The following is a 13962-nucleotide window of genomic DNA, read 5'->3' on the forward strand; positions in this document are numbered from 1 at the left end:
TTGGGGGAAGAATGAAAGCAAGATAGAGCGAAAAACTCTTAAACTGGAGACAATAGAAAATGTGAGGAAGCCTATCAGGAGGGGAATTTAAAAAGACTCAATTAAGAGTCGCGATAAGTTTGCCCATTGTTACAGAAATGCTTCTCTTTTGAGAAGGAAATTGAAACGTTCTCGCCTTCCCGAAAGTTCTTTGTCCTTTCAAATTGATCCTCAAGCCTGCTTCAGGCACTTTTTTGATCTGTTCAGGACTCATTGTCAACCATAAATATTGATACTTTTTGTAACAAAATTCAAAATTGAGAATTTCATGTTTGAATTGAAACGTTTCATCATAAATTCAAAATTGAATATTATCAAATGGAATTCATTTTTTACCTCTCAGCAGAAATAGATTTGACTATAGTTTTATGTGAGAATGAAACTTTACATAATAAAATTCAAGTATTAGTAAGTATCAGCTTCAACTATGGAATTTTAAAATTGACTGTATTTATCAAGCATTTGTCAAGCTATTGATATTGTTCATTGCAGTCCTTATGAATTTCACAATAAAAGTGATATATTACAACTATCATGATATTATGAACACAAAACAACCAGAGATAAAATAATATAATAATAATAATTGTATTCTTTCCTCTCTGATACAACTCAACAAGAAATACAAATCAACCACAGATTTCACACGCAAGACTGACAAAGACTCAGATGAACTTCAATTTTATACGCATGAAACTATTTAATTAGTTAGCATTAAGTGCTAGACATGTTGCCTTCAAGAATTTCAAATGTACAATGCAAAAGTGTTTGAAATTCAAGCCACTTAAATCACTACATGAGTGGCATGCTACTGCCTGGAGTGGTCTCAACTTTGTATTAATAAAATAATGACTGGATACTTTTGTCTGTCTGTATAACAAGATCAAGTTGTCTGTGATTTGAAATTGTACCTGATCTGACGATGTCTATTATAGGTGTCTCGATGTACGAGGTGAATGAGATGACGAATAAATTTTAATTCTATTCTGTTCTGTTCCTTGTTTTCATTGTTATCTTCAATTAATTGATTGAAGTAGCATTGTACTGTAATATTATACCATAGTATACTTTTTATCAATATTTGCATCATATTTTTATCAATTTGAGAAGTTGAGCTGTATTTTCTTGCATTTTGGTTTGTTTGATTATGTTTAGTTTAAACCCAATTGTGTTTTTTAGACTTGTTTCAGATTGATTTCTACAGTTTGGCAGGTTATTGTATTTTGTAAAATATTGCAAATTGTGACACAATAATAAGATTGGTTGTTGATTTTATTGTGGATGCTGTTAATACATATCTTCCATCTATATATATAAAAGCGAAATGGCACTCACTCACTGACTGACTGACTCACTCACTCACTCACTCACTTGCAAAACTAAAAATCTACCGGACCAAAAACGTTCAAATTTGGTAGGTATATTCAGTTGGCCCTTTTGAGGCGCACTAAGAAATCTTTTGGCAATATTTTAACTCTAAGGGTGGTTTTTAAGGGCTTAAAGTTCGTCTTTTAGCATGTATACTCTTCTTATTCACCTAATTATCATTGAAAAATGTATATACCATATGTTAATATAGAACTATGGTAATCTAGAGAGAGTACCTCTTCGAAACAGTTGTTAACTGGTAACTAAATTAATAATTTTGTCAGGTTGGAATCAAGTAGAGTTGACTTTGTTAGGTTGGCACCAAGTTGAAGATTGAAATGCATTATTTTATAAAATTGATTGGGCACTACTAATTCAATCACAGCTATTCCTGGGAATATTATATTACTAGCCGTCAGGCTCGCTTCGCTAGCCATACCCGTTTAGCCAGACGTTTAGTCTGGACCCCCGACTGGATCGGCCTAACATAATTATGATAAAAATGCCTGCTGATCTCATTCTTGAACGATTCAGTCGGGGGTCCAGGGGGCGGAGCCCCCGTGCTGGACGGATATGGCGAGCGAAGTGAGCCTGACGGCTAGTAGTTAAATAAAATTCAACCATCAAATTCAATTTTATCGATCTTTTTTGACATAAAAAAAATATCTTTCATCTGTAAATTAATTATTCAAATTATTCAATCATCATTAAGTGAAAATATGATTTAGTCATTTTCATAATGGTTATTTTATTGCTTTCAACTCTTTGTTCTCTTTATTTGTTGTTTTAACTGCTTTAACTTGCAGTGGTTGTTTACCTTTAGACCTACTGCATTCTCAAAATGAATTCGAGAAAACAAAATTTTCTATAGTGATTACAGAGACTGCTTTATAAATTAATCACGTTTGATAATGGAAATGCAATATTATTGTAGAAGTTAATAATTTCAAAAGAAATATATTGTCGTTTCGAATGGTATTTTAAATTATTAGCGCTCTGTAATGGCGACTGTCCACAGCTGACTGTGCATCGATTCAAAACTCAGAATTCAGAAGGCCTTTCTATTTCATGTGGTCTCTGGTCTGTTTGTAGGTTATGTTTGACATAAAATATTCTTGACTTATTATTTACATGATAAATTCGCGATTAATTTGCGTTATTTCAATACTCTTATAAAGAAGGGTTCAACTTTCATATTAAATGATAAGTCTGAAAATATTAAGATTTCCATGAAACGACGAATAAACAAATTCAATTATTAGATCACCTTTATGAATATGCTTGCGTGCTCGCCACTTTTTAGGTTATCTCAGTGAGTAGAGTACTTACTGTATTTTAGAAGTACTGTAATTAAAAGCTTCACAAATTGATTATCAAAGGATATGTCTGAAAACCAAATAATCTATGGTGTACCTGGGTTTTGCCCTTTCTGTGGTTCTGTTTTACCTCTTCTAGGACTAGCAGGAAACGTAACATGCCGCAGATGCAAGAATGAATTTGATGCTGAGGGTAAGTTTTTTATACTTAAAATCACAGGTCGTAAACTTACACCCAGAATTGTTTGATGCATTGCATCTTCCATAGAACTATACTTTACTTTTCTTCTTGTTGGAATAATTTGTCAGCAAAATATATTTACAGATTCCTCTTCTGACTGAGAGAGGCTAAAGTTAGATAGACCTATGCTATCCAATAAGTCCAGATTTTTCCATATTTGCAAGTGACATGGTTGTACTTTTTTCAGTTTATAGGTTAAAATGATAGAAGATGAATAGTTGCAAATTATCAGGGAGTGATTTTTAGGTCCATAACTTTTAATTAATGGAAATAGTGCAAACAGGTCACCCTCTAAACAAAAAATCAAGGCTCTACCAGAGAAAACTCTACGATTGATTTATTCAATGCTCTTTAGCCAGTAACACTCTCATCGATTTTTGGACGTACGACTTTTTACCGTCTTTATAAATCAGATTATACGGAACTTGACAAACATCATCTGTTAGACATCGTTCCATTAATCTAATTGAATTTAAAAGGATGCCAATAAATTAACGTATGTGTAACTTACCATATGGGACAAAATATACACGAGTTCAATGCAGGTTGTATAGTTGTTAGCCAACAAATTGACTCACTCCTTCTTCCGTTTTAAGGATATAGAAGGGTAACATTGGAAATGCATTGGAAAACAGTTTTAGCAATAATTTATCATTATGAATCACAAATCAGGTGTCTTCTGGATTAATTATTTCATCATCATCCTGACTTTCCACTTCTCTCTGTAGAACTGCTGACAAAATATTACGGGAATTTATGCTAGCTCTTTAGCCAGGGAAGAGGCTCTCGATATTTAAGTATTAAATACTTTATATTTTAGTATTTAAATTCATCAAACATGCATATTCCTTTATTTACAAGTAGGCTACTTCATTTCGACTTCCTTCGCTATTATGAAAAAATAATTATTATTCAAAACAATAAATAATTATTCAAGAGTGATAAACTTGAAGGAGTCATAACCAATCATTTATTGAAACATTTTCAGGAACTATAGTTAGGTCCACGTTATAATGGCAGTAGATAAAAATAGAAGAAAAGCGATGCCGATTCTCTGCATTAATTAATTATATTTCGACATTGTCAAAAACATAATTGTCATCGTTGTGGACCTAGGAAAGGATAGTACCACCGGCTATGTCTAATGATAGCAAACCAAAGTTGATCAACTACTGTCATTATAACGTGGAACTCACTATAGTTCCATTATGATAGTGTAATAACCAAAACAATTTTCCAAGATATTCATATAAACAAACGATTGATTTCAAGTGGTTGTTACGTGAGAAACTTGTTAGTGTGATATTGTATTATATTGGTGATGGCGAAATGGCCAGTTTCTTTGAGCTATTTGATCCTCACTTCTTCTAGTATCATCTTGATGAACTTGGTGTTTTATTTTTATTATTAACGAAACTCTGCAGCTAGAGGCTGGTCAATTATTGAAATAATGTTAAATGAAAAGACTAAGAAATTGTCAAAAACCACAGATTTTATTGAAAGTTAGAAAGACCGGTTTCGGTCGTTACACCATTGACAATCTGTGATAAACTTAGTATTTCTGAGTTTATTCATGCACAATTCATGCTATTTATGCGTTGGAATGTTTGCTATACATCAAGAAAAACTTGGCCTGTCTTGCTTTGAATAGCTCTGTTCATAGCCATCATACAAGAAATGCTTCTTCAATCAGACTGAATCAGTGTAATTATTACTATACTTTGAACTGTTTTATTGAATTTGGTGCAAGACTTTATAAACCTGCCAGATAGTCTTAAAGTTGACGATTTTGAATGTTTTAAAGTAAAGTTAAAAACTCATCTTGTTGAAAAATGTCCTTATAACAGGAATGAATTATTTTTGAATATATGATGTAAAATAACTCTTATATATATTATATTTTATTATTTCGATTTCATATTTTAAGTATTGTTCTCATATTTTTATATTTTATTATGTCAATTTCATATTTTATGTATTGCTCTCATATTTTTATATTTTTTATACTTTTTATTTTATGACTTCGTTATACATTGTATCGATGTTCACCACAATAAAAGAAATTTGAATTTGGATTATCAGAGATTGACTGACAATGGTGTAACAACCGAAAACGGTCTTTGTAACTTTCAATAAAATCTGTGTTTTTGAAAATTTCTTAGTCTTTTTAGTTAACATAAATAATTACCACAATATCACCTTCTCAACTACACAAAAACTAAAAGAATCTAATTATTTTTAATTGAAATTATTTACTGGTAAAACAACATCTATATCCTGTTCTAATGCAATACATTTTTATAAGTCAAGATTATTCGTGTTTCAGTGTTCAGCCAGCCAGAGACAACATACGTGGTGCATTTCAATAACATAACGAAGAACAAGAAAGCAGGTGCCAAAGATGAGAAGGATGAAGAATGTGACGGTCCACTGGTTGAACGGAGATGCCCGAAGTGTGCCAACGAGAAGATGTCTTATGCCACGATACAGCTCAGATCAGCTGATGAAGGACAGACTGTCTTTTTCACTTGTACCAAGTGTGGGTTAGTATAACATTTCTCTAGTATCTTACATGATAAACATGCATGTTCTTCCGTTAGTTCATGCATGTTCTTCTTTGCGGCCCGCCGCAAAGTAGAACCACGCTAATCCACGAAAAGCAACCCACGTCGTGTGGTGTTTTGTAAAAGTTTGACATGTAGGCTGTGATTCTTGATTTGAACTGTGATATGGATGTTTTCTGAATGTATGTTTCTTGTTTGCTGTGTTTTGTTTTCTGTCTGTATTGTCTGTTTACAATATTATTTAAGCTGTTGACTTTGTTTTGTAACACCCAACTGTTGATCGTGACTAGAGATTTAATAAAAATTTGATGTTTCTAAAACTGTAAGACTGAACTGAAATTAAGTAAACAATAACTTAGGACTGTAACTGAAAATAATTTATTGATATTGTTCTATGTCTAACAATATGTAATTATTATTATTTTTTATTCTTTTTATTGACAATACTCTATGTTTGAACCAAATTCTTGAGTTAATAAAATTTATTTATTTATTTAAACCATTGCTAAGCTTCTCCAGACATCTGTGTAATACATGCAATGAATAATCCACTTGTCAGCTGATTGATTATGAATAATTCTGTAGCAATGGTTTACATAACATCCCAGTGCGTGGGTTGCTTTTCGTGGATTAGCGTGGGTCTACTTTGCGGCGGGCCTCAAGCTGGCAACTAACGGAAGAATATGAATGTTTATCATGCACACACACACACATGCATGTTTTGTCATCATCGAGAGGCTTTGAACATAAAATGAACAACCAATAACAATAAATAAATCACTGGCAAATTACAAATTATAATGATAAAAAATAAGTTAACCTCAAATAAAACAGCAGAGAAAAAATAAACAACAATACACAGAGATACAAAAACCTAACCTCAAAACGTTTTGCTCAAAGCCTTTCACTGAGATGACACAACAATGTATGTTAATATGTTGTGTATTACGCATGTCCTACGATTAGTGGCCAGCATTAGTTTATAATAGTTCTTCCTAACGTTTCAATCTTAACTTGAACTGCTTGATCTTGATCAAAAATAATCACAGAAGTGTATATTGAATTTGAATAGGATTAAGTCTGATGATTATAAATGAATAAATTATATTTTTTACCTTACATTGTAGCGATTGGTTCGTCAAAAGCAAGGTTTAATATCTGATAATACTTATGAATGTACTTCAATTAGTGAAACTTACCAAACAAGTACGACCTCATATTTCAAATTCATTTTTCTTAACCGTATTTAGAATTTATTCAAGTTCGGCCGCATTTCAAGACATTGAGTCCCATATCCAGCGTATCGTGATACTGTACGCTAGAGGCTCATTGACTTGAACAGCGTCCGGACTCAACTGAATTGTAATTACTAAACTTGTCAGTGCAGTTGTAAAAGATAAATTCTGTAGCCTAATAATATAAGATTCTATTAAAGTACTATATCAAGAGAAATTGTTTACAATACTTTACAAAGGTTAAATGGTTTACAGAAATTACTTTACAGTTTGGCCAAGTTCGGACGAGTTTCATGGCATTAAGCCCTATCTTTAACGTACCGTGATACTGTACGCTAGAGATGGGACTCAGTGACTTGAACAGCGTCCGGACTCAACTGAACTGTGAGTACTAAACTTGTCAGTGCAGTTGTAGATGAGAAATTGTCTAGCCTAATAATCATTATAAGATTCTATTGGAGTATTATATCAAAAGAAATGGTTCAAATATAGCACTAATAGTTATTGTTCTGTTAATTTGAATATGGAGCAATTCTAAGTTACAAATTATTTATTCTTTTATAATGAAGCACAGATCGGGAGAGAATAACTAAGAATACCTTGTACTTTTTCTCTCCCAAATTTAGGTAACATTAAAAGTCCGAAATTAGGTTATGTCTTCTAGATTTCTAAAATTATCAGTCCAAAAATATTTATACAAACCTTTTTTTTTAATTTAAATGTTTCAAATTCCAGAATAATAATAATTTATAACAATCAGTTATTTTTAAAATAGAGAATATTCACTTATTAAAGAAATTTTCAAACACGAACCGAAAAATCTGGTGTGGCGCACTCACACAACTTTCCTTGCCGTTATGAAAATTTATCACCTGACGCTAGTGTACACGCGCATCTCAAGTCTACCATTCAAAGATCTGCCAGCTGGTGACAGGACAATAACGCTGGAGACACACGAAGTCTGCTATCTCTTCATAGTGAATGATTTAATAGAATCAACAGTTGCCAACAGTTTGCATTATTGAATAAACACATTTTCTCGAATTTCGAGCTTATTTCCAATTTTAGGTGAAAATTTCACTGAACATTAATTGTAGAGATTCTCATGCTCAATCTTTCCACTTAATTTTTTTGTTTAAATTGAATCTGAAGCCTAATAATTGGGAATCTAAAATCACATGGGGCGGAGCTCCTGGAATTTTTACAGATATGGGACTAGTGGAAGTTGATAGAACTTATCAATGACTATTTTAGGTATGAATTTGATCAAAATCGTTGGAGCCGTTTTCGAGAAAATCGCGAAAAACCCTGTTTTTGACAACATTTTCGCCATTTTAGCCGCCATCTTGAATTGGATTTGTTCGAAATTTTTCGTGTCGGATTCTTATAGGGGAAGGACCTTAAGTTCCAAATTTCAAGTCATTCAGTTAATTGGGAGATGAGATATCGTGTACGCAGACGCACATATACACACACACACACACACACACACACACACACACACACACACACACACACACACACACACACACACACACACACACACACACACACACACACACATATACACATACTGACCAATACCCAAAAACCACTTTTTTGGACTCAAGGTACCTTGAAACGTATAGAAATTTAGAAATTGGGGTACCTTAATTTTTTTCGGAAAACAATACTTTCCTTACCTATGGTAATAGGGCAAGGAAAGTGAAAAAAACTTACTACTGAGTAATAAGTTTACCTTCAAATTGAGTCAGTATATTATTCATCCTATAAAGAACCTTTGTTAATGGATCAAAAACCACTGATCTCATAGTTGGGAAAATGGAGGATACATCTCTACAGTTCAGTCTGCATTCTATATCATACATATTTTTCTTCACAAAAACAATATGATTGAACTAGCCGGCAGACAATCGCTCGCTCGCCGTAACCGACTAGCCAGGGGGCTCCAACCCCTGGACACCCGGTTGAATCATCCAAAGATGAGAACAGCAGACCCGCTTCACTCGTCTGCATTCCTCTTTGAGGTTACTTCCTCCCGTCAAATAGTCAAATGCAGATTTTTAGGCTCGGTTCAATCACCAGTTGACTGAGGCCACTCAGGAAAACGCTGGAAAACATCGATTTTGTTCGTATAGGTGGCGAATATTTGAATCTTTCTATATGAAAAAATTGTAGACACTAGTTGAGCCTCTGTAACGAATATGAACGTTTTCGATTCATCAGTTCTCAACAAAAGGTTGATATTAATAACTATGTAGCTAAGGGTTGACATAATGTCTGTTCATTTTTGATATAAGTATCATTTTGAACGTGAATTGATTAAGATATGACAATTACTTTACACTGTTGATTTTATAATAATTGTTTATTTAATTACTAAACAATTAATAATTTTAAAAACTCAAAAAATTTTGAATATTTTTTTCAATGAATAATTAATAATTCTACACTTATTCAGACTAGTAATTGAATATGACTAATGGATAGAGAATCAGTCGACAATTTTGCAAGTATTCACAATTTAATTTTGGCAATATTTTCAACTCAGATTCCATTGCAGGGGCATTAGATATTATTCATGTCTTTTATGAAAACGTAGACGTTAAACGTAAATTGTTAATTCTTTGAGTACCTATAAGAGTTGATTTTTTATGGTGAGCATTAGCCTATAACAATTGTTGAATTTTTGGACTTGTGAGAGAGAATCTCTGATTTATATGAATGAGGCATAATTATCATATGTACAAGATCAATTTATCAATAGCTATTTATATGATTGAAATCAATAACCAATCCGAATATTTTAAGCATTCCTTCAATAATATGGATATCGAAAATAGCAATTGTTTTCGAATGGTTGGAAAATTCTATATTTCCTTGCTTCAAGTAAAATTCCAACATTTCCAAGTCAGTAATCCATTATTTTCTATTTTACAGATTCAAGGAGAGTGAAAACTCATGAGAATAGATTTTTATTGGTTTCTGACTCCAAAATGTTGAATTCGAACAGACCTGGACTTCCTCGTATACCCTCCTGTTATACTGTGAGATATCACTTCAACCTTGATAACTCAGTCAGATTGTACTTGATCAAATAATAAGACTTTACCAACTATCCGGTAGTTCGGAATTGACAGTAGAGTTTTTAGACCATTAAAGTTATATTTTCTATGTGTGCTGCTTATTTTTGCCAACCCTATCTTACTTAATGCAAGAATCTTATTCAACGTGTGAAATTACAGTTTGATAGTATAAACTGTATTAGTATACAGTTGAGTGAACTTCAAGGGCAGGCAGGAAGTGTATGATGGCATTCATGATCGAGAATAATTTCTCTTCTATTGTACTCTATGCCCGGTTTCACCAAGATTGGTCAAGGTATTTGAACATTGTCGAACTGTTTAAGCTTTACAGGTGTCCACTGGATATTAACTATCGCCATAGAGAGTATTTATATGTTCCTGTGCACTCCTTACCTGATTTTACCATGTTGAAATGTGTCGACCGATCTTGGTGAAACTGGGCATTAATGCCATTTGCACAGCACAGTTGGAACGGATTCTCTGTTTGAACTGTATTAAATTTATAATGATCCCGTTTGGACAGTTTCAGTTGAAACTAAATATCATTTTAAACTGGATTAAATCCATATCAAGTCTCGTTCGTTATAATGTGGTTTATTTTGAGTTTAAACCACCAGCTGATTAAATTCAGTTTTAGCTGTAACTGTGCAAACGGCCCATAATGTGGTTCACTCTGAGATTGAACCACCAGTTAGTTCAAATCAAAAAAAAAAAATCAAAATCATTTATTCTTCAAAAAACAAATTTACAGTATAAAATACAACACTTTCACAAAACTTGTCTAACCTTATCCTTATATGACAATTTACAAGACACATTGAGAAGAAAAAATTCAATTAGTTCAATTAAGTTTGAGCTTTCTCTGTGCAAACAACATTAAGAACCAAACTCACCTAAAAGAAAACTTGGTTTGAGTGCCAGTTGATTCTGAATAGACAAAAATCATATTAAAACCAGTTCTAATTATTAAAATTAATCTGACTTGCAACCAACTGCTGCTCAAACCTAGTTTTCGTTTCTGGTGAATTTGGGTCTAAAAGTACAAACAAAACGGAATGGTCGATGTTTAGCTTTCAGTTCCGATCGATGTCATTAATCAAGTCTATAAAAATATGGTCATGTGGCAACACATAGCAAGGAGGTCAATTTCAATCACTCACTAATTGGTGGAGATATTTCGAGGAGGAACTTATTACTTGATTAAAATTTTCAAACTATAAAGAGTGAGTCATATGTATGGGAACCCTTCAATAAATTGGAGACTGTTGTAGATTTAATACTGTAACTTTCAGGATAAGTTATTGGTCAAATACTCTACCTTTTGACGTACAACTGAATTTCAACCCCTCATAAGGGGGTGACTTAGGGGTTGTAACTCGAATATTTTAAATGTAAACACCTTGTGTTGTACATCATTTTAAAGGCCTTTTTAAAACAAGACAGATAACATAAATTTAAATGTTCTTTGATACTTGTATCCAAAATGGCGGCTGATTAAAGTTTTAGTTTTTGAAAAAATAATTGATAAAGCTCAATCAGTCGCCATTTTGAATAAGTATCATAGAACATTTTTATTGATTTCATTTCTTCTCGGTTTAGATATACCATAAAAATGACGTATAACACAATGAGTGTTTACATTCAAAATATTTTAGTTACAACCCCTCATTTCTTTGAAAACTAATCAGCCGCCATTTGGATGCAAGTATCATTAAGACATTTTTATTGTTGTCATCTTTCTTGTTTTTAAAAGGCCTTTTAAATGATGTACCACACAATGGGTGTATACATTGGAAATATTCGAGTTACAACCCCTAAGTCACCCCCTTATGAGGGGTTGAAATTCAGTTGTACGTTAAAAGGTAGAGTATTTGACCAATAACTTACCCTGAAAGTTACAGTATTATATCCACAACGGTCTCCAATTATTTATTGAAGTGTTCCTATACATATCACTCACTCTGTATACTAATTAACATTATAAACCTCAATCAATATGAATATTATATCCCAATAATTTATCAGCAAGCTATTTATTCTTAAAATAAAATTTTCAAGCAAATTACCGTAATACAAGCTTTCAAAATTTTCCAAAATATCAATCTTGTATTCTATTTTAAAAACTAGGTTGAAAAAGACATCCTAGAAGGTCAACAGGTTTCTATCATATAAACTGGGAATAATCTAAACTTTTTTAAAGTTATTTATTTTCAAAAACTCAAACAATAATATACACTCTCTACAACTTGTTAAAAGTTCATTCCAACCATTATTTACCGTCAACTTTAAACTTATTCTCTTCTTTCACCTCCATATTTAATCTCTTCTTGGAAGACCCCAGCGTCACACACCTCTGCTCAACCTTCTTTCCCTCCAACCTCACCCCATCACACCCGGGTGGCACCCAATGGTGCAGTTTGGGTCTAGTGGTGCTGTAAGGCATGTAGGCCAACCTGCTACCTGATGGGTTCTCCTCGATGGGTAGCATCCACTTGTACCTGGGAGGTCGACCCGGCTGTTCGGAAGGCACATACTCTGTGCGATGGTGCATGTAGCCGTGCCAGGCGGGGTCCATCTGGGTGGGGTCGTAGTCCAGGTAGACCTGGGGGTTGTATTCCACCCAGCGATTGGCGCCTCTGAAGTACCTGGTTAAAATTAAATCAAATTTTATTCTTAATAGAAAAATATCTTATTTCATATTATTTACGATAGCAAAATTTATATAGTGTGGTCCATTGACGGCTTAAATTATATATTTAAGCGAGGTGAAACCTTACCGCAAGAGACTACCCACCATCAAAAGCCATACGAATTTAATATATTTCATATAGTGAGACTCACTTAAAATTCTCTCCCTCAAACAAGTTAGGCCTAATGTATCACATAAGGATACTTATATACACAGAGTGTCTCACAAAATGTGTAACAGCCGAAGTCCATAGATTTTACATAATATTTGCAACAAAAATATGATTAGTAGAATTTTCTTATATTTCGACCTCAGTTTTCAAAATATACAGATTTTTGAGAAACAACAATAACTAGAAAACTATTCATCAAAATCTAATTCTGAGGTATATGGCTGGAAAATATGTGTTTTCCAAATAAACAAAGATATTGAACACATTACAGTTCAGTTTGAAAAAATAAAGAATATCACCCCTGAAAGAACTGTGCGGGGTCAATCATATTACAAATAAGCATAGGACATTTTCTATCATATGGTACCATTATGAAACAGTGAATTCTATTGAAAGATTAACATAAGATTCTAAAGAAAAACAATGCAAAGTTTTCTGTTAATTATTAAAAAATATATAATTGCTGTAGTTGAAATCAAGATAAATTAAACGTGTAGTCTAGTAAGTAAATAATCATCTTGATACAGAGCATGATTTACTAGTTAGATGCAATTCATCTAATTCTTACCTTTGACGTTTTTGAACTAGGTTGCTGTGTGACGGGCATATTACAGTTAAAATGAATTTGTGGGTGATAATTAAAATTTTTACTGAAAGCAGTCACTGGATCGCTATCATCTGAATGTGGGGAATGGATGAAGCAGAATGTTTTATAAATAATATAATAAGAAGGAACCTAAGGTAGGATACCATACTAGGAGTACCTACCACTGAAAATAAGTAGTTCTACTGTACCTATTATTCTCGAAGTACTTATTTCCATACTCATCCTCACCAACTTGCTTTCCATCTTTGAGAACGTCATGAACATATATTTTGTAAAGTGATTGTCTGAGACCTCCATTCATTTTAATAATTTGAAAAAGCTTTTTAAACTTTGAGATTGGCATTATAAAGTTTTTATAAAATTACAGAATTATTGACCAGCATTTGTTTAAATACGGTACCGTTATTGGTGTTAACAACAACATTGAATTTTTTAAATGTTTTGCCTTACAGCATTTTGTTTACAGCTGTTATTTAATTTATGAACAAACTTTAATAATTATTTTGAGATGAAAATATTAACTACCTATCAATTGTAATACGGGAAAATAAAACAGTTATCTCGGTACAAAATAATTGGAGAAAGGCTAGGTACCTTTAATACTGTTTTAATGACATTTTTGAAGACGCATTTATAATATTTTTG

General features: G+C 32.7%; 2 protein-coding genes across 2 annotated transcripts; one reads left to right on the top strand and one right to left on the bottom strand.

Annotated features, from left to right (window-relative positions):
• The first annotated feature begins 2438 nt into the window (after positions 1-2438).
• On the top strand, positions 2439-9937 carry LOC111057706 (DNA-directed RNA polymerase I subunit RPA12). The gene is made up of 3 exons (XM_022345163.2): positions 2439-2916; positions 5291-5507; positions 9704-9937. The coding sequence occupies exons 1-3, from the start codon at positions 2790-2792 to the stop codon at positions 9726-9728; spliced, it is 369 nt and encodes a 122-aa protein (XP_022200855.2). The 5' UTR covers positions 2439-2789; the 3' UTR covers positions 9729-9937.
• Positions 9938-12034: 2097 nt separating this feature from the next.
• LOC111057708 (probable NADH dehydrogenase [ubiquinone] 1 alpha subcomplex subunit 12) lies at positions 12035-13921 on the bottom strand. Its single transcript, XM_022345165.2, has 2 exons — positions 13506-13921; positions 12035-12494 (listed from the first exon to the last, which is right to left on the bottom strand). The coding sequence occupies exons 1-2, from the start codon at positions 13658-13660 to the stop codon at positions 12119-12121; spliced, it is 531 nt and encodes a 176-aa protein (XP_022200857.2). The 5' UTR covers positions 13661-13921; the 3' UTR covers positions 12035-12118.
• Positions 13922-13962: the final 41 nt, after the last annotated feature.

The sequence above is a fragment of the Nilaparvata lugens genome, chromosome 5 (assembly GCF_014356525.2).
Source record: "Nilaparvata lugens isolate BPH chromosome 5, ASM1435652v1, whole genome shotgun sequence".
Lineage (NCBI taxonomy): Eukaryota > Metazoa > Arthropoda > Insecta > Hemiptera > Delphacidae > Nilaparvata > Nilaparvata lugens.